The following is a 22,813-nucleotide window of genomic DNA, read 5'->3' on the forward strand; positions in this document are numbered from 1 at the left end:
AGGCAGGGCTGCCATTTTAAAAGTTTGCCTTTAGTTGACAATCCGATGTTCTCTACAGGAGAAATATCATGCTGTTGTACAAATCTGGGCTTAATAATTCACTGTAACCAAGTAGTGTCTCAATCTCCCAGGAGGATCAGAACAGGGAAGAATTCTTCAGGGGTTACCACAATGTAGCATGGTATTATGGATACAGCAAAAGAAATAGTACCATTTAATTGGAAAGTGAGCTTTATTAAAACTAGCCTACTTATAAATTCAAATGAGACAGCCTCCTGCAGGAAGCCTGAGGAAACAAAGTCAGGCATTTACCTCAGGCTTGGAACCAAAGTACATTCCCATGGGATCTAAGGCTTACATGTAAGAAATGAAATTAAATGAGAACTGTACAGAATAGCCTCATGATTCAGAGCTTCAGAACATGTTCTTATGCATGACACAAATGAACACTTCTAAGGAAATAAGAAATAAATTGACTTTAACAAGTGCTGACTTTGCATGATAAAGTTTCTATATGATAAACACAACACGAACATGTCAAAATAAATGTTTACATTCCACAAGATGTATAATAGAAAAATATATAAAGCTCATAGTTAATCATCTCTAAGAATTACTCTGAAGTTTTCAACCAAAAACTGAGCAAAGAACATGACTAGGAAATTTGCCCACTCCTAAACTGACAATGAACATACAAGGAAGTTCAATTTTATTAATAAACTAACAAATACAAAGGAGAGAGAAAATAATGTGTGCCTCATTAGATTGCTAAGAATAAATACTAAATAAATAAATATTATATAGACAGAGTAAGAGCAAAACCAGGAGGTGGTGTTGCAAGCAACATTTGTATAACTAATTTTCAAGGACTATTAGACCAAACACACTGACATGTAAAATATATAACATATTTTCCTGAAATATCGAACTATAGAGTATTTACAATAAGAACATAAGACTATAGAATTGTTATTTAACTCTCCAATGCCTTCTAAGAAAATTCATCACCATTTAATTATTGAAATAAATTGTTAAACCACATGAGAGAATACTAGAAGCCATTTATGAAGAGGAATATCTCTCTCTGAACCCAATGATGTCTAAGAACTGGAAATATTTTATTTTTATTTCAAGACCTTTCTCTTTTTATAATTGAAATATTTACTTTTAATAATTACTTCATATATTCCCTATGGCTCAAAGTAACTTCCCTCTGTAGTACACCCTCTACTTTAGTCATTTAGCTCAGATATTCCTTGCACAGCGTAGAAGCTTCGTTCAAGCCAAGACTTTTCTGAAAATGAATTCTTTTTTTATTTTTTCTCAAATAGCTGTTCACATCTTCATCAAATTAAACAATCAACTTCAACTATTTGTTTGTTGGTGGAACTTGGGTGTTCTTCTTGCCATGAAAAATACATGCCATCTGGAAGCGTTTGATTTGATATCTAAGATTTCCCAAAAATATCTTCAAGTTCCTCAGCTCCATAGCAATATCTCACATGTCTTCATTATTTAACATAAGAATGGTGGACAGCCCTAAAAGCAATTTCACAACTATATTTTGTAATTTATTATAAAGTGTACAAAAAACTTTAGTTAAATTCAAATTCTAAATTAAATGCAATAATAATATAACAAATAATATAATAAAGAAACTAAGGTTATATAATAATAAAATAATATAGACTGAATTTAAAAAAGTGTGATGGCACATGCCCTTGATGCTTTTTAATTGTGATAAGACAGAACCACTATATTTGAAGGTGACCTAAGCTATACAGTGAACCCCAACTAGACCCTTGGCTACATTGTAAGGCTCCATCCCAAGCAAACAATAAAACAGATAAGATAAAAATTAATGACAATGATATCACATAAATTATTTCTTAAGGTATTATTTTCTTTGAACATGTTTCAAACCCAGGAAAAGGCCACTGTATTTGGACTCTGCTGCCCCCTAGCTTCCTCTAAGGCCTTTCCTCTCTTTTTCCTTCCTACTAGGGTTTTAAATGTTTCACTTTCATTCAAACTCCCGTCTTTTAAATACACTGTTCTATTATGGAGTGTTTCTCAAATCCATACTGGATATCATTCATGGAAGACTAAGTATAAACTAGCCTCAAATCTTTCATCCATAGCTATGGACTACCGTGACAACTGTGGTGTGGTTTTAGAACATTCTCCATCAGAGATAAAGTCTGTTTCACCACTCTGAAATGTAATCTGGTGTTTCCAACTCTTAGCAGCAATGGTGACATGTTAATCCTAGTGCATACTTCCATAGTCTGGCAGTCCTCTGCATTCTCACTGATGCAAGCCCATTTTAATTCTATGGAAAATGCTTAAGCTACTCAGCTGGACGACATGGGTCTGTAAACGGGGAGTGAGTCATTTCACTTGGCTCAGCCTAGACCATGATACATAAGAGAGTGGGACAGAAAAATAAGTTTATATGTGAGCTTATACAAGTCCTAAAGAAACAGCCCCTAAGACTTGAGAGACTTGAGGGTAAAACTGAAACTAAAACCTAGTACAACATCATAATTTCCTGGTGGTTTGTTTTACCACAATGTAACACTATGAGCACAGATATTACAAAAGATACTTAATACTAGGTGGCCTTCAATGTTCTTCTACTGAAAAAAATCTCATTCATCTTCAGCTCTAGTTCCTGGGCTCTCAATTTAAAAAAAAAATCTTTCCAATTTTTCAGAGTTTCTTCATGTTATTTATTAAACTTTTCATGCTGTTAAAATATATAGAATCCATCCTTCATCATCCATACAGCTGAAAAAGACTAATAATGTGATTCCTTTACAAAGCCTAATACCTCTAGCATAGTAGTGTCTGATATTTGGTAATACCCAAATATGAAGGAATAAGATGTAGAAATACATGACCATGTCACTATAATACAATGTTCCTTAAAGTTTTGCATCCTTAAATTGAAGTAGAAGGAAAGCCATGCTATTTTTTTTCAATGAAATACAATGCATTGGTTTTAACAAGAAGAAAAAGAAATTAGCACCCAGGTGTGATGGCACCACATTTAACTCTAGCAATCGAGACACAGAGGCAGACAGAACTCTACAAATCCAAAGCTCTACATAGATGATTTCAGGCTGGTCAAGTCCATTTAGTGAGACACTGTCTTTACAAAGCCAAAGCAAACAATCAAACAAATTATACTATATAATGTAGAGATTCAGCTATGTATAAACCATAAATACAGAATAAAAAAAACTACAAAATATGTTTACTCTGACATAGTCATATAAAAACTTCAAACAAAAGTAATATAAGCTCAAATATATAGGCACAAATAGCATCTCCAGGATGAGATATGGAGCCTGAACTAGCCATCCCCTGTACCCAGGCAAGACGTCCAGTGGAGGGATTGGGATACCAACCCCACCAAAAAAAACCTTGGTCTATAATTTGTCCTGCCTATAAGATGTGGCTGGGGTAAAGGTGGAATAGAAATTATGGGGTTAGCCAACAAATGACTGTTCCAGCCTGAGACTCATTCCACAAAAGGGTATCCACACTTGACACTTCCTGGAGAGCTTGGAACCAGAATGTGAATAGCTCAATGACCTAGCAAATGTGACTGCCAAACAAAGCAAAATATAACACAAAACCAAAAAATGTCAATTAAATGATATCTCTTTGATACTCATAGACTGGGGCCAAGCCCAATTGTCATCAGAGAGGCTTCATCCAGCCACTGATGGAAACAATGCAGAGACCTGCAGCCAACAAAACTCTGGGAATCATACAGAACAGGGTGGGACTATGGGAGGGGGAGAGGAGAATTGTATGAGCCAGAAGGGTCAAGGACACCACACACACACAGACACACACACACACACAGACACACACACACACACACACACACACACACACACACACTCAACTAACCTGAACTCATAGGGACCCACATAGACCAACCTGTCAACCAGGAAATCTGCATAGGACTGATTGAGGCCTGCATTTTTTTTATTACTTTTGGGACCCTTTTCCTAATCCTGGCTTGCCTTGTCCAGCCTTAGTACGGAGGGAGGTGCCCAGTTTTACTACAACTTGATATGTCATGATTGGTTGATAACTATGGGAAGCTGGCTTCTTTCTGAAGAGTAAAGAAGGAAGCATGGGTAGCCAGGGTGGGAGGTAGGAGGGTGGGGATGGAAGGTGGGACGGTCAGAGTCGGGGTTGGGTGTCAGGGAGGGTGGGTGGGTGGGTGGGAGTGTAACTGGGAGATGAAGAAGGAGGGGAAACTTTGATCTGTGATGGGATGCCAAAACATAATAAAAGATAAAAGCAGGGTGCCCATCCACTGCTAGAGAAAAGCAACTAGTTTTGTTCCCTATAGTTAGCACAGTGGAATAACTCTTGGTTTTAACAATTTGTTATATTTCAGAATAACTAACTGAGTAAGAACATTTTGACCTGTAATGTGCACCTTGTTTACATATATTGAGCTACAATAATTATCAAGTAACAGTATCCAGATTTAATATCAAAACAGTGTTAAAAAACAAACACAAACATAAAAGGCTGGGTAATACAAGTTATAAAATACAAAGAATAGGCTAGAATCGTTAAAATTTTTGTACAGATGAAAAAAATCTAATGGTGAATGATAACTGAGTTAGTGAAGGAAAGGTTCTGTATTTCTATATTCTCTGGGCTTTAATGTTTCAGGAGGATTATATTTGAGAATACAACTCTAGTTATACTCAACTGAAACTCACACAGCCAGTGAATATGGCAGAGGACTGGTCATGTCTCTGGCACTGTAGGAATGAGTGTGTGAAGATTTGGTAAAGATTGGTAAGGAATAAGAGCTGAAAAGAAGGAAAGGAGGATATTGAAATATAGAGGGAGGATAGAACAAGAGGTAGATTATTGAATCTACTCCTCATCTCAAGGTCCTAATTGTTACTCACAAATTAGGTTATTTTTTAATTCAATGGTATTGAATTTTGTGTATTGATGCAAATCATGCTCATGTCAAAAACTAGTCTAATTTTATCACAAGAATCTATACTCTAGGTCTCACAGATAGATATGATTCTATAGATATATAAGATAAAATAGTTAATAGCATCTTCAAACACAGAGTATGGCATTTAAAGAAGTTTTTATTATTCTAAAGATTCTCTGACAACTCCTGGCAACACCCAGCCTGTTTCAAAGAACACGAGCTTCAAAGAACCTCCTGATGGAGTTGGCTTACAATGTGGCAAATGAGCCACTGGGCAAAATGTCCTCATTTCTGCCACAGACAGAATATTGCCTAAAAATGGGCAAGTTTACATGTAGCCAGAGTTAATGAACTAACTCTGCCAAGACAGGGTAAGCAAGTCCGCAATAGTTCCTGCCTTGCAAATATGTTTGTCTGATATATTGGGCCAGAAGGCTGAAGATGATGCTCCAGTGTTATAGAGAGTGTTGAATGACTGTTCAGGCAGTAAACTGACTCAGTCTTTTTTTTTTTTTTTTTTTTTTTCATTTTGGAAGGTGCTAACCCGCACTCTGGGTTCATTGAAGTATTTAAGTTTTGTCCCTTCTCAGGTCTCTGATGGGTATGAAGACCAGATAGTTTGGCTTTCAATTAAGCTTAGTAGGTTAGGTGTTAAGATGTTTTTAGCTCAAGATAGGTGTTTGAAGTTAATAGATGTGAGATATGATAAATAGTAATATCCATTCAGAAATTCAGACCCAACAAGATAGGAGAGATGTTTACTTCAAGTTTGTCAAATACAAATGGCCAAATCACGATGAATTTAACATTTATATAATTCCTCTTTGCCTCGTGGTTCTTTCTGCTGTATGTAGTTTATTTTACTCATGTGTAATAATATAAATGTATATATTAAAAAGAACCATAATAAATTTAAAAAAAAATAGATTGGCTTTTGGTTTTTGTAAGCCCAGAGAAACATTTTATCTTCTAGGAAAATTTTGACCTGAGTTCTGGTACAGAATGCAATGTCCTAAGTAGATGAGCATTGGTTAAGATGAACTGTCATAGGAAATCTTGTTTTATGAAGCTTTACATATACAGGCAGAAAAGGGTCATAGAGTCGGCAACAGCAATGACCAAGTATAAGTTTCTAGTAGGTGTTCATGGAGAATCATACCCTTCAGTATTGCTATAAAAATGTGGAACTGAGGAGAGATGGTTTATTGAAGAGCATCACCTCTGACATTTTCTCCTGTTAATGGTAGAAACAGAGGTGGCATAGAGAGGAGGCAGCTAGACTTACAGGTTGGAATGAAGTGGCCTGTTAGAACATCTGCTGCTGGGAAATGCCATATAAGGCCAAAGTTGGGTTCAAAGCTTGACTGCTGTAACCAATCATCATCAGGCTCAAAGTCCTGGTTCTGTTGCTCCCTTGCTGTGAACATTTCAGCAAGCTAGGGCATGGCTGTGTCTAGCACTTGGCTGACCGCATACCTATTAACTTTTATGAATAGTAATACTTACACTGATACAATAGTCACAGTTCTCAGCCAGTGAGGCTTACCAAATACCTGTCATAAATTTTATGTGTAATCTCGATACTTTTTGTTCCTTGTCAAATAAAGTGGGTAACCTTGTAAAGGGATACTGAGAGCTGTACAAAAACAGAGAGCCTTACAAAAGGCTCAGAGGGAGCTGGAAATGGGTGTTGACTTCCAGCACAGTTACTTGCATTTGATCAAAAATAATCACTTTTACTTAAACCTGATGAAATAATTAAAATAAATCCTTTGTGCTAAGGGATAGAGCTCAGTAAAAACTCTAGTAATTTGTTTGTTTGGGATTTCTGAAAGAATTAAGAAAAGGTTATATAATCTCCACTCATAAACAAACAGAATTGATTTATGCAAAACAACTCATTAATATGTATGTGAAAATAGATCTGGACTACACAATTCTCACAGAGGGGCAAAATATCCAGAAATTGTCTTGTTAAATCAGGGCTATAGATCTAAGCTCTTCCTCATTTGCATTTTCTGTCTTGAATGGAAGCATTGCCTAGGAGGGCAGTATTTCTGAGATGGGATTACAGTTCCGAAACCTATTGCTTTGGCAAATGTTCAAGTGTTGATCTTTATTCCATAGCATTGAATGGCTTTGCTTATTTCTTTAAGTGAGAATGCAGTTATATGGGGGGAGAAGCACAAACATGAATAACACACAATGACCTCATTGCTTTTGCTTTGCTTCCTAAGGAGACTTAGCTCAATAAAAACACATTGTTGAAATGGACAGATAGGTTGTTGAAGGGTCATTCTAGAATCCAGAAATGCAGGTTACAATTTCTTTTTCCACTGGTTATAGTAGGCCTTCCTGCAGCATCTCTCATTGACCCTTTGGTAATTCAGGTAATAGACTTTCCCAGGTTGTGGCCTATAGCATCTCTTGATGATACCATCTACAACCACAGTCCTGTATTAATCTTGCCAACATCAGTGTCACTATAAAAATTTAAATGTCTAACGTTAGGCTGGTTGATTCAGAAATTGTTGTGGAAGTGAGTGGCCAGGAATAATCATATACCCTATAATTTCATATGCACTACTTAGAGATGATTATGGCAGTATAGTAAAAACACGAGAATGCCAAAACTAAACCACAGTTTATTTTTCTATTGATCTATTGTAACATTCCTATACTTTTGTAAACATAATTTTTGTCATTAATAAAACTAATGTTATAACAAGAACTTTATTTTTATATGGCAATATCAGGAATTAAAAAGATTTCCTTTTGAAAATATATTTAAGATTGGCTGTGTTTTTAGCTTTTGTATTGAGTATTTTGCATTAGTGCATAAATGTGTTCTAGATGAGTATGTGGTTGTCCACAGAGGTAGGAAGAGGGCATCAGGTCTCCTGGGACTGTGAGCGTGTGGGTGTTGGTACCCAATATCTGGGATGTCTGTAAGAGCAGTGAGTGTTCTTTACTACCAAGAAAACACTCCAGTCCCAATATTATCCTTTTAATTAAAAATAACAATTATAAACCTAACATTTTGATGAGGATTCTTTCACACACAGATATAAAAACCTAGAAGTCATGCCCAGCTTCACAGAACTTAAAAGTTTGATTTAACCGATATATAGATATAGATATAGATGATATAGATATAGATATCATATCATGGCTACAAAACTGAGAGAGAGCTAGATAATTTGAACATATTAATGTGGGATACAGAATGTCTGCCTTCCCTGAACATCCATCTTGGACACAGGAAGGCACTGGCTTCACAAAAAGTACATAAGAATTGACCATGGTGAACACTCATCCTAGTTTTCTGCAACAGGTCAGCATAAAATCTGGATTCAGTTACTGCCTGGAGTTTTCTCCCTATATAATGCATCTATAATTCATGAGCAAGGTGAACATTAGAGTCCCTTGGTTTGATGACTTCAGCAAATCAGTCCCATTAGGTGGACTTCAGAGGGCCGTTCTATGACATTGTAAAAGCTACAGCCTGAGTTCAGTAAGATGCTCAAGCAAAAGTCACAATACTTCATGGAAAATCAGCCGTGCACATAGCTAGCAAGTTTCTTAGCAAATACTATGTAAAAGACTTACTTAGTACCTAATAAGTGTTAATGAGGTATTTTATTTTCAACTGTGTTTGTTATTCACATATGAATGTATGTATGTTCATACATATACAGCAACATATATGAACATATATGGAGCCCCATCACTCTTCTAACTTAATCACACACAGAGCTTCTGAAGTCTTGTCTAGCTAGTCTCCCTAAGCAGAATCTCAAGGGACCCCTTGTTTCTGCCTTACCAGTCTGGAGTTACAGATATGCTGCCACGTCTGCCTGACACTGGGGACCTAAAACTCCACTCCTCTTGTTCATGTGGTAAGTGCTGCAACCAGATAGCAATCTTTCCAGCCTATGAACATTAATATATAACAAATACTGTGCCTGAGGACTCACAGAAAATACTTCTCTCAGATTTGATGGTCAAATTTATTTTGTCCATAGAAATCAATAAGTAATATATACCAAATTTACCCTACTTTAACATTAGAAGGATCAACTGCATCTGGGTGTGGATAACATACTCCTTAATCCTAGCATTCAGGAAGAAAGGTGAATAGAGATCTCTGTGTTTAAGGATAACTTGCTCTGCTTAGTAAGTTCCAGGCCAGCAGGAACTACGAAGTGAGACTCAGTCTCAAAAATACATATATCTTACCTTTGTTAGCAGAGAGAAATTACAAAGATTTGAATTTTTATTTTATCCTCCATTAATTCTCTTCTGTTTTGGTCCTCATTGGATTTAGCTTATAACTTAAGGCATGCTTTTCCTTGACCCATGTCAGCTATTGTAGTGGCTCCCAGATACTAAGACTTACTCTAAAATTAAAGTGATCAATAGAATGTCAAACGTGTTTCTTCCACCTTTGCTTAATGGTATATCTATAGTGTTAGCACTCAGGAAACAAAGGCCAGAATACTATAGGCCCAAGCTATAAGGCAAATTCAAGGTCAACCCAAACTATATAACTGTTAAAAGAACAACAACAAAGAAATAATAACAACAAAATGTAAGGCTATAAAATCTGGAGACACAGCTGTGTAGTTAAGGTCTACAGGACAATCACAGATTCATGTGTTTGAAACATACCTTAGCAATGAGCCCCCATGTGGGGCATTTGCATGAACACAGGCAAATATGACAAAGGAAAACAATGTAGGAAAGCAAAAAGCAGACTTCAGCAAGAATAAACACTTGATTCTTTTCAGCTCCGTGGGATAGCAAAGAAAAGACTACATTTTAAATATAAATACTGGTTCCATTCAATATCTACAGACACAAAATGCACCAATACTTCTTGTAGCAATAGATTATTTCTTTGTATATGCCGTAAACTATGGAGAAAATCATTAAAATTAAATCTTTCTGTACTGATATTGAATAGACTATTTTTATTTTTATTCTTTGTAAAAATGTCAAAACAATAGTCTTTAGGAAACATTTATATTATATTATATTATATTATATTATATTTTAATATTAGGTACTCAGAAAAATTTAAAGATGATTCACAGTATACAAAAGGATACAGGTTATAAACAACATTACATCTTTATACATAAAAGACTTCAGTATGAACAGATTTGGGTATTTTGAGAGTACCCCATAAATACTGAGGAATGGTATATATATGTATGTGTGTGTGTGTATAAATGTGTGTGCATGTACATATGTGTATGATAATTATATATCAATGATACATGATTATATATAAATTATAGTTATATTAAATATATGAATATATTACATATGTAGTATTTAGTATGACAGCATATATAAATTAGTTTCAGGTGCACTAAAGTTTTAAATAACGTATGTAAAACAATTATAGAAACTGCTTTCATGACTGTAGGACAGAGAAGATTTTTATAAATTTATCAACCCATGTAGGAAAAAGAGAAATAAATTGGACTAAATTGATTTTCGGTGCTTCTGTTTATCACAAACATAATTAACAGAATAAAAAGATAAGTTACACAGTTGGAAATGTGTTCTTTATCTATAACAATAGCAGTTTTATTATCTAGAATCAATTACTGTGAAAATAGTCGATAGAATAGAAAAATAGGAACCATCATCAAGAATTCAGAACAAAATATTGTCAATAAGACTATATATATTAATAAAATAATAAAGTAGAAGAGTTTAGTATTGGCTCTTGCTTGTTTGTTTTGATATAGAGACTTCAAACACACACACAAGCACACACACACACACACACACACACACACACACACACACACACCTTGAGGCAGATAAGAATGTGGAATCTTGCTTCAATTTCTGAACACTAGAATTACAGACTTTGCCACCCGGCCCAGCTAGCATTCTGATTAAAAATGTCATGTACATACTAATACTCTGATACTTTGTTTTATGTATAAACAACAGAGAAGTGTATACAGGAACATATGTAAGGATACATAGGTGTCAGAGTTAATACTATCACTTTGCTGAGGTTTAGATCTGATCACTCAGAAACGTACGTCTGGATAGATCTGGGAGGAAACACCTACCTTAGCTGTGGCAGCACCATTCCAGAAGTTGGCATCCTAGACTGGATGCAAAGGAGAAGCAAGCTGAGCATCTCTAATTCCTGACTGTGGATGGAATGTGATCAGTTGCTCAGGATTCTGCAGCCACCATACCTTCTGCACCATGCTAGACTATATCCTCAAACTGTGAGCCTAACTAAACCCTTATTTCCTCAAGGTGCTTTTGTTGGGGCACAGCAAAGAGAAAAGTAACTAGTACAGGAGATAATGTTTATACAAGTATTATATATCTTTGCACTTAAAATCAATTAAACTTAAAAACTTAGCTGTCTAACGGGTCGATCTTTAACATATATTATCTAGTCCTAAATTTTATAAAGCAAAAAATAATGGTTGGGTGTTTGGCTTAATGGGTAACACACTTAAAACCTAATATGAAGGCCGGAGTATACATCATCAGAGCTCATATAAAGCCAGTCATGGTAGCCAACATCTAACACGCCAGTCCTCTTCCTAAAAGGTGCCGCCTGAGACATGATACTTCCTCAAGGCCTATGACATCAAACAATAAAGCAAAGAGAGATGGGAGAACAAAATTGGGACCAAGGTTGTCCTCATCCTCTGACCTCCACATACAAGGACACACACACACACACACACACACACACACACACACACACACACACACACACACAGTCACTGTGCAGAGTGAACACACCATAAGCATGTAAACACTTATCATATATGCACAGAAAGGGGCTTCTCTAAAATCATGACTCAAATTCTTAACTGTCAAGTAAGAAAGGGCGCATCTTTCGAGCAGGAAGGAGGAGGAAGAATTAGAAGGAGTTAGGTATAGGGAGGTTGCCTGTAGGTATAAGATCAGTATGCAACTCAAATTCTGATTTCTGTACTACCAATATGTGGTTACCATCCTTGTTCTGAAAATCTCCTGTCTCAATGTTGTATAAAAATGCATCCCAATTTTCCCCTGATATGCCAATGATCAAGTATGGAAGAGAATAGGCATGTGCTTCCTGCCAGCCAGGGAAGGAGGAATTAGAAGAGAAAGTAGAGGATTTAGGTACAGGCAGAGGTCCAGGAGACATCATGACAGGAGATGGAGCAGGAAAGCTACAAAAGCGCAAGTATCTCTGGGAAGTATGCTGCAAGGAAACCATATTATCATAGAGGGTTAAGGATAGAGTTAATACTGCCTAGGATTGTGCTGTGAAGCTTGTTGAAATAATATAATGAAGTTTCAATTATTTCTGAAATAGCTGAGTTAAGAGAAAAATTAGGAAACAAACACAGTTTTATAAAAATAACATTAACAGTTGTCCCAGATGCCAGTAATATTCTATTTCTATATTTCTCTTAGTAAGGTGTCATTGAGTGTAATATCTATTCATGGTTTTTGCATTTTCTGTACATATTATATTTCATAAGAATATAGTATATAAATTAATAATTTGAAGCAAACAAAAACTTTTCCACAGGATTCTTTTAAATATATTTTGTGTAGTTGTTTTTTTAACAGCAGATCCTAATTTAGATAATATTGGATATACACTCAAAACAAATTCCAACAAATTATTTATCCTATCTTTTAATGCAAATGTACCCTTTCATCAGTCCGAAGAGCAACTTTATCCCAAGATGTGTACATGACTCTACCAAAACCATTTGTCCGATGGTGTCAGCAAGCCTGTTTCTGCTTCTTGTTTCTCATGCAGCTTTATAAATAAGAAACTCTTAGTTTTGACAAGATAAATCTCTTACTTTGTAATATTTTTCTCTCCCACCAAGACTCTTAGCCCACGCAGCTTAAATGTGCAATTTTATTCAAATGGACCAAAAAGATTAGGCTCTACTGAACGTAAGTAGAGGAAGGCATTGGAAGAGGCTGAATTTTTTTAAGTATGATTTTTGATAAGACACATAAATAGATTTCCAACAGTGATGATATGGGGGAAAATGAGGCTAACACATTGGATAGTCTACATTCCTGTTGATTTTCAAGATAAATATGATAGAAGCTAGCTGTAATTTAATGGTGCCACTCTCATAGACCATTTGTTTAAGATGTGAATTATTTTTAAAAGCAAATTTTTTTTCTCTTTAATATACCAACTGGCAGTAATGTTATTATAGCATTAAAATAAATTTATAACACTAAACCCATTGTACATCATAGGGCCCTTCAACTTGGTAACGAAAAGCAAAGTTAATTTGTCAACTTCTTTCACTTAAGAAATTATAAATATTTTTAATGTATATGTTGATGTCATTTTCTTATTCTCTACAAATGATGCTTAAGAGCATTTGTTATTTTCATTGATAATTAAGTATCTATTACCCACTTAATACACACTTTACAATTACTAGAGTCTGTGATTTCCAAGTGCACTTTTGAGAGTTATTTTTGAAAAGTTCTTTTCCTGGGACTTAACTTGTTTTCCAGATATAAACATACTTTATCACTTTATCACCATCAGGATCATGTGTATTTTGGGCTCATTTCAATGACATTTAGTATTGCTCAGCTCCTAAAATGCTTTTCATTTTTATTTATCAATGTGAGAGTCCTCCAGTTAAGGAAATAATGAGGCACATAATTTTCAAGTTCACGAGTACCTTGAAATCTTTCTGTAAATAGTAAAAGACCTTCATATTAAGACTTTTATCCACTATGATATAATTCTTTATTCTTTTAAATGAGTACGTATATGAATGTGCATTTTCGAGGGTATGTGTGCTTATATGGAAGTCAGAGTAAGCTGAGTCACCATTTTTCAGGCATTCTCCACCTTTGATTCCCAAAACCTCACTAAGCATCTTTGCCCGACTGTCCAGCACACCCCGGTGATCATTCTGTCTCTGTTTCTTTAATGTTGGGATGTGTCTTACTGCTAATTTTTTCCTACACGGCTCCGAAGTTTGAATTCTGCTTCTCATGCTTGCGAGGCAAAGCTTTACATATTATCGTACTTTCCCAGGCCAGATTCTCAGTGATTCGTGAGAATCCTACTTTCAAAATAAATACACACTATAAACAAAATTGGAAGATATACACATGATGGACTAAGAGCTTGTATAGTTTGAGTGACCTTGGGCAAGGAACATAGTTGTATCACCTCAAATTTCTCTATCTGTAAAATACAGTTTAGAATAGTTTATAGGTTCAAAATATTGATGAATGGGATGGTGTATATAAACCTTTTCCATTCCTCTGGCAAAAAATGATGATGGTTATAAATTCCTACATGTTTATGGTACTTTAAAATGAACTGTTATTACATGTTAACCTTGAAGCATTCAAAATCAGTCTTGCAATATGATGCGGAATTCTTTAAGCTTACATTGTAAGTTAAATGAGCTAAAGACTGGAACACCCCTAAACATGTATGATTTTAGTGTTAGTAATTTTCATATATAAACCTAACATAGCCAAGGAACTCTATGATGAATTTCAAATTGCCTTTAATGAGAAACTTCAAAATTCTTGACATCGTTCAAGTACTTGGTGTTACAATGAATAATAAAATACAAATCTTGGCCTGCTAACAATACAGGTCTAGCCTTCCGCCTACCTTTCCATATTCATTTCGCAGCAGCCTAACAGTTGTCCCTGCCCTCTGCTCTGTATGTATTAAATGTCTGGTCCTCTATCAGACTTATATGAAGTGGACAGTGTCACCCCCTTCATTTTATACATGAATTATCATTGTGTACAAAGTCATATTGAATGCATAATGATCTTCCCAAACAGTCATTTTGCCTTGATGTCTATGTCCACTGCATTGTACTTGACTTTCCCAGGTCTCCTCAGAATCTCGGTCTCGCTAAATTGTCCCATTGCATAAAGAGGAAGCATTTTTTTCCAAGAGTAACCCAGAAGAGCAGTTGTTTCCTAATGCCAGCTTCTGTCCCTTTCCCCATGAGCACCTCTTTCTGTGCCTACTTGCTTCTTTTTAAATAAGTGGTCCTTTCACACTTTATTTAGTTACTGTATTTAAAACAAAAATCTGTATTTCAATGCTCAAATCAAATCACATCTCCTTTAGGGAGTATTCTTCATTCTTTCTCCAAACCTACCTACATCTTGCTCAGGGTAGTGCTTAGTCACCTTAAGACCACCTCTTATTTCACCTTGTAAAAAGGTTTAAGGCAGCCAGAGTGAAGGAGGAGTGAATCTTATATGCCTTTTTCTGTGATTGACTATTGATCATGTCTATTGAGCAAAATAAGAATTTTGATCCTATCAGAGGGCTGACTATAAGAAATAAGATAATCAATTTACATAAAATGTTTCAAAAGTATCTGCTATGCATAGGCAGTTTACTTGCTTTTTGTTTTGTTTAGAACTCTTCTTTTTTTAAAAAATTTTTATTAATTTATTCTTGTTACATCTCAACGGTTATCCCATCCCGTGTATCCTCCCATACTTCCCTCCCTCCCATTTTCCCCTTATTCCCCTCCCCTATGACTGTTCCTGAGGGGGATTTCCTCCCCCAGTATATGCTCTTAGAACTCTTCTTAAAGGATCATTTGTTTGCTCTGTTAAAACAGAAGGCATGTGCCTTGATTAATTTTACTTCATCTTTAAAGCCTAGCACCATGCTTAATACAAGTCAGACCAAGTATGTCCAAATGGTGGACAGATGAATAAATATAGAGTCAAGTAGAAGAATTTTCAAGCTGCCTTCCCTTCTGCACTAAGAGAAGAGATATATTTGAACTATCAACTATGATTAAATACAAAATGCATCAGAATCAAAAAGTTTGATCCATGACTTTCATGCTATCTGTCTATGATTTTATTACCAGACCTCTATATAATAAAAGCCTCCCAAACATATCTTAGTGGAATTATAGGTTTCTTCCTAAGCACCTATCTCAATTTCTCAGGGACAATATTTTAAATGACAGAGACAAATTGCAATGCTCTATCAGAAGTACATATGTACAAAGTAATTCATTAACATACACATGAAAGAAGGAAATGTGCACACACCATTTGACACAAAGGTCCTTGAGAAATAAGAGAAAATTCGAAGCAGCTACGTGTGAACTAAGGACCCAAGCTGGAGTTATCATGCAGGAATTCTAGAATGAATGACAAGCGGTAATAAGATACAGAATTTCCTTTTCAGTTAAGCCTGAGTGGCATTGGGGTGGAGTTAACTAAGAATATTGCCTGAGTACAGAGTAGACTAGAATCCTCTGCTAAGGAAAGTTTGCCAGGGACTTTTGCGATCAGATAATTTAAAGCATTGCCTTAAAGACAGAAAAGTAAATTACCGGTTAAAGGCAAAGTCACATTTGACCTATTTTCATAATAGGTAACTTGTTTTACACATCGGCCACATTATCAGGGAAGTTTCCCGTTGAGATGAATCATAAGGTTAAGAATTATAGGCCATATGTAAAAATAAACAGGGTGTATCATCAGATTGCCGATACCAAGATAAAAGTTATAAACAAAAGCCATCAGTTACCTAATATATACCTGCAGAATCTCACATGGATAACTTAGGGTAAGAAGCAGTGTATATGAATTAATTGTTTCTGAAGGCCAAAGCAGGGCTACAAGCTACTACCAAAAGACAGTTAACAAAAGAGTTCAAACAGTTTCATTTTGGTATACAACTTAATTCTAACTTAGAGAGGTTTGTATAAGTGAGGCTTCTGGGCAAATTTATGACATGTAAGAAAATCAAATATTCAAAGATCTTATTGGGAAGGTTTCTGCCTAGCTTAGGATTCCTTAAAAGGGGCAGAGATTTATATGAATAAGATTAATTGTGTCTCATGTACAAATGTCTCAAAATAAATAAATACAATTGTAGGGAGAAAAAAAAGAGCTAAAAATGGTCACAGGTTAACTTCTTACTAGCTTGACTGCTTAGATTTAGCTGTGTCGATAAAACATGTTGGAAAGTAAATAATGAAGTTTTCAAAAATAATTCTGGAAAAAGGAAAGTCAATTAAATTTATGAAAGAGATGAATTGAGGGGAAGCTCACTTGAAGAAGGCAGAAATGGAGGATAATAGAGCAAGGGCAGGTGTGTCTGCTGTTGCCTAGGGTACGTCTTGTTCTCTGGAGAGACCTGGGAACTAAACACACAGAGGGGCACACTGAACAGCTGGAAGAGGATTGTGCTCCAGGGACCACAGCACCAACCCCAAGGCTATCACACAGCTTACTGTCTTACAAGTAATCATCTACAAAATACATTGCACCATTTCAAACTGAAACACAGAGGAGGGCGGCTCCCAAGAATAACATGGACGGTGTTACAAAAGGGTATTTACTTTTAAACATAACGATAGTGGATTTTACACAGTAATCTCAGGATTTATGACTAAATATAGTTAAATTAATATGTCTTTACCAACAATATACCCTGAGAAAAGCCAGATCAGTTTTTTTTTTTTTTTTTTTTTTTTTTGGAAAATTAGGTGCAAGTGTTTCTTTAAGTCAAATTGAAAAAAAAAGAGACCTTAAATTATTTAAAGCATTTTTAAAAGTGCAATCAACTAAGAAAAGGGATTACATAGTTATAGAGAGCACAATGCAATACTTTCAGATGTAGATAGTTAGCATTTATTTAATTTGCTTGTGTGCTTGTGCCTTTTTGAGATAGTCTCAGCACCCAAGCAACAGTGCTGTAGGAGTATGTCACTATGCTAGGACCAGATGTTTCACAAGAAACTTAGTAGAAACTCAGAAGCATTACAATTAATACATGTTTTATGGAATTTCTTTTGGAATGTGTCAGTGTGCAGTCTAATTCCAATGGCCTATGGGTTTTCTGCTTTCCAAAAATGAGAGACAACGATTGTTAGTATCCTTAACAACTGTACATTTCTTTAGTATATGTGGCTATACTTTTCTCACTGCTGTATTTTCAAGTAATTCTCCAATGCAGAAACCAACTGCAATGATTATTGATTTATATTAATACAAAAGCAGGGATATTGTGTAAACATTGACCTGCATGTACCCTGGGATCTCTGGTGCAGTACAGAATTGGGATCGTGATAATAGGGAATAGACCCAATTATTAATCCATATATCTGTAGATGACAAATGTTCCTTTGCAGGGTGGAATAGAACACATATTTCTAAACAAAACCTATCAATTAGGGTTTTTTTGAAGTTATAGACAGCACAGACATTTCCATGAGCCCCAAAGAGAAGGAGCTAACATTCTGGTTCCCTGACTTATCTAAGTGCAGGGAGCCATGCCGGAGGGAAATGCAAGCCTTCTGTTTTGTCCAGGTTGTGAGATATAATTACTCTCAAGCAAGGCTTTCACTGAATCCAATGTGAAGCATTTTAATCCCTAGAAACACTATATATAAAGAATATAAGAAGCAGTGTCTATTGTTCATCTGCTAATGTCCCCAAATGTCACAAAGGTAATTACTTGGATGACATTTATGTGATACAGCTGGACATTGTTACAGTTAATATAAAGGCTGCCTGTGGCAACCACTTTATTTCCACCTACATCTCACTGTGGGTGTGTGATCGCTGTTACTGGAGAAACACCCGCCTGGCCCAGATGACACCACTGCCCTGGGGTTTCTTTCTGTGCAGTTCACACTAATACTTTATTCAAAAGAAAAAAAGAAAGGGCAGCGATGTATTTATGCAGTCTTAAGGCTGACATATGGCCCTTTTAGGGATGGTTCTAAGAATACTTCACAATATACAATTTCAAAAATATCCTACACTTAAAAAACAGATTTTCATTACTCTTTGGAAACTAGATTTACAAAATGCCCAACCAGGACTTTTTATACATATAATATTCCATTTAACTTAAATGAACAGTTTACTGACAAAGCTGTCTTTTAAGCCCAACACAGATATATCACCAGACTATATTCTAGGATATATTGAGTATGGATTTTTCGACAAACTTACATGCAAACTGTAGTTTTGCTTTCCTACTCAGAATGGTGCCCACAGGATTGGTGGCCAGACACTGGTAGGTGCCAATATCTTGATCTGTGCGGGGGCTGCTGATGGCCAAACTGCCTCCATCCAACCTATAGTGATAAGTCATGCTGAAGTCAATGTCTGTGCCATTCTGTTTCCACCTTCAAGGAGAAAATAAAATGTTAAATTACATTTGTAATACAAAGAACTGTATGTTGTTTATCATAAAAATGATATGGTTTGTATTCCGATAAGAATAAAGATAAATAAACAAAAACGAGACAAAACACATGATTACCTGTGGGGTGATCTCAGTAGTTTCATGAAGGATAACAGTGTTTGGCTTTTGTATGTAGTACGAAGGCTTGAACCTAGGTCCTCACACACTACTGGACTGCATCTACACCCTCATTTTAATTTTTAAAAATTTTAACATATGTTCTTACTAGGTGTCTGATCTGACTCCAAATACACTCTGAAGCCCGTACGGGTGTTGAACTTGAAACCCTTTTGTATTACTCTCCCACAAGCTGCGATTAGAGGCTTATGCAATCAGGCCTGAGAAATACAACTCTCCTGGGGTCAGTGATATAAATTGGTATGTTCCTTGGAAGCTTTCTACCCTTTATATGTTACAAACCCTCAGTCACATGAAACCAGAAGGGCAACAGACCTCCTAACATGAGAAATAAAAATTAGGCTTCAGCCAATAATTCTGACATATATTTCTTTAGAGGCTTTTCAAATAATGTATACCATACCTGAATCCCCACAGCTGACACTGTAAAACTGAATGTCAGAAATGGTTTAGAAACAGAAACCCAAGAAAGGTACATTACCCCCAGCATGAAGAATGCCAGCAAGAGTCTGACAACACCCATTCAAGGCTGATAGCAAAACAACAATAGCCTGAAAGGTTCAAGATGTGATTGTCTTTGTGAGTCTGCCACTTGGAAAGTTAATTACCATAAAAATATTTCAGTGGCAGTTAAGAAAGCCAACCTAAAATTATATGCTAGCAAAACAAATGCAGCTTGAGAGCTTTATTTTAAGAGGCTGAATTCTCTCAGCTTAGCTATTGGTCAACAGTTTTTCAGTGCATTGACCATCTATCTGTAAAAGGACATTAGCACTATTTAGAAGGAGGCACAAACATCTTTCGAAGATTCCACTTGGTCATTTCAAGATCTATGGATATTTATCCACCACCTCTTAGAAGAGTCACTTCTCTCATTGGGCACCTCCCAACATCATATTTTAAATGATAAATGTTGCACATTAATGAGATATATATACCACAAAGCTGTAAGTCGTACGTTGTCTTCTAAAGCATTTATGGAAATAAGAATTTAGGAATAATGACTCACATAACTAGCACTTGTAGAGGTGGGGTAATATTGGGTAACCTCTCCTCACTCAGTGTTGGGGTCACGGCTGAAGGCTGATGACAGAAACAGATTAGGACAGACCCAGTCATTCAGTATAGCTTTTACACTAAATTGGCATTTGCACAAACAAAACCTAAACACAGACATATCTGTATACTTAAGTGTTAGGTTTAAGAGTGCACAGTTGTCAGGATCAAAATGACAGCAAGTGAGTTCTGATGTTCACGGTTAGTGAAAACTCAGCAAAGACCGGCTGTGCATGATCTCACTGATGACATGTGTCTCTGGGGAAAAGTAAGTCCCTTTGGTTAGGGTTTCAGGAAGCGATTTCTGAAGTGAGGACTTTATCCTTAGCTTTAAAATATAAGGGCGAGGTAAACTGTGAAAGACTGTCTGCTTCTGTTACTGTCTCCATTTTTAGGGCAGAAATTCTCAAGCTTCCTAATGCTGAGACCCTTTAATACAGTTCCTCATGCTGTGGTGACCCGCACACATAAAATTAGTTTTGTTGCTACTTACTAACTGCAATTTGGTTACTCTTGTGAACTGTAATGAAAATATCTGTGTTTTCCAATGGTCTTAGGTGACTCCTGTGAAAGGCTTGGTTGACCTCCAAAGGGATGGAGACCCACAAGCTGAGAACCACTGCTTTAAATTAATTTGTCCTGAGCTCACTGCCAAGTGGACTCTTCCTACATAATATATGTAGGTTTCACACCACATTCCTAAGGGCATATGCCAGTCTTGTTCTATTTCTTCTATTGATAGTGAAAATATATTTATTTTGTTAGGGTGGATAATTGTGAGAAAAGAGTGACATTCTGCAAAGTTATTCTGAGTATCTTTGATTTGGGGTGTGGCACTGTGACAGATTCATTGGAGAAGGTCTGACTAACGCTTACTAAAACGGAAAAGAAATGCAGAATTAGGTAATCCCCCTGAACTATTAAAGATATGGAGTGATGGGTCAAATATCAATTCAGTCATGAGATTTGAGCCAATCTGCCAAATTTAAAGTGATTTGCCCACATTCTGTATGCGACAATTTCTTTTTAATAAAACGAAGATGACAGTCATAAAAAAATCTATCTATCTAACTTGGGTTTTCTGCAGTTTTTTTTCTCCAAAAGTAACGTGTACATCCTGCTTTTTGTCAGAGCTCTTAGGACAGAAAATACAGGAAACTTCTCTTCCATTGGCCTGTCTTAAGATGCCAATATTCCCCTTGGACTCACTGTAAACCTGTCTTTCATAATTTGATTACAAGGCGTGATCTCAGACCCTCGTGTTCACTATCATTTTCAAAGAGAAGGGTATACCATACTTAGTTTGCCAGCTCTCTTTAACTTTGGAATCAATCAGGGAAATAACTGCTGTCATCATTACATGCTCCTAATTAAGCACAGTAATTGTTTTTCAACACAAACTCAAAGTTGTTGGCTTAGCTGCAGCAAATGAATTCTTCACAGTAGCCCTGTAATCATTCTAATCACTATGCTACAATGATTATAATAGTGCGCATATAGATCGGGAGTTCAGCTCTGGGTGTGGGTTTTATCCTAATTAATATGCTTAAATAAATGGAGAAATAGTTTCACTTCATTCATGTGATTGTCAGACACACTTCACTGACATGATTACACATCCAAGGGAAATTTTCTATGATAAAAACTAGAAAACACACGTTGGATGAATGTTTTTAAGCATATGAACTAATACATCGCTTCTAGGAGATGTGATGAATTTGAACTGGAATCAGATCCTTTTACTGGGGAATTTCATTCATAGCTATTAGAGACCTAACTGGAAAATAAGGCTGGGGACTCTATTTGATGTCCTTTGATAACATGCACATTCATGCATTGTTTGTGTGTGTGTGTGTGTGTGTGTGTGTGTGTGTGTGTGTGAGAGAGAGAGAGAGAGAGAGAGAGAGAGAGAGAGAGAGAGAGGTCTAACAAATTGGTTCTCTGCTTTGAGCACTTTTTTGTGTGAGTGTAAAAAGTAAATAAAGGAGATTTATTCATTGTGGCAACACATGGAAGAGGAACAGAACTTCAGTCAGTCCCTCCAAGTTTATCTGTGAGGTTCTAAGAAGAAATTTATGTTTTTTTTCCTTTTTTAAAATTTATTAAGATTACATCCTGATTGTTATCCCCTCACTTGTATTTTCCTGTTCCAACATTCCCTCCCTCTTCCCTGCTACTCCTCTCCCCTAGACCTCTGTCAGAAGGAGACCTCTTCCCCTACCATATGACACAGCATATCAGTTCTCATCTAGATAGCCTGCTTCCCCTTGCTCTGTGAGCTGCTGGGCCTCCCACCAAGGGGAGCACCAGAGTTCACATCAGAGGCAGTACCTGCTCTCCCCGCAACCATGGAGAATAATCAATCCATTGTCTAGATC

General features: G+C 36.2%; 1 protein-coding gene across 1 annotated transcript in view; it reads right to left on the reverse strand.

The window, feature by feature from the left end:
• LOC311588829 (contactin-6) overlaps nucleotides 1-22,813 on the reverse strand; it is a 324,841-nt gene that overhangs the window by 158,634 nt on the left and 143,394 nt on the right. Inside the window, exon 4 of the mRNA XM_084766812.1 lies at nucleotides 19,007-19,182. Coding sequence (XP_084622938.1) covers nucleotides 19,007-19,182 — 176 coding nt within the window. The remainder of the gene's footprint in view (nucleotides 1-19,006; nucleotides 19,183-22,813) is intronic.

This window comes from Acomys minous, assembly GCF_964271855.1.
Source record: "Acomys minous genome assembly, chromosome: 17".
NCBI classification, from domain to species: domain Eukaryota; kingdom Metazoa; phylum Chordata; class Mammalia; order Rodentia; family Muridae; genus Acomys; species Acomys minous.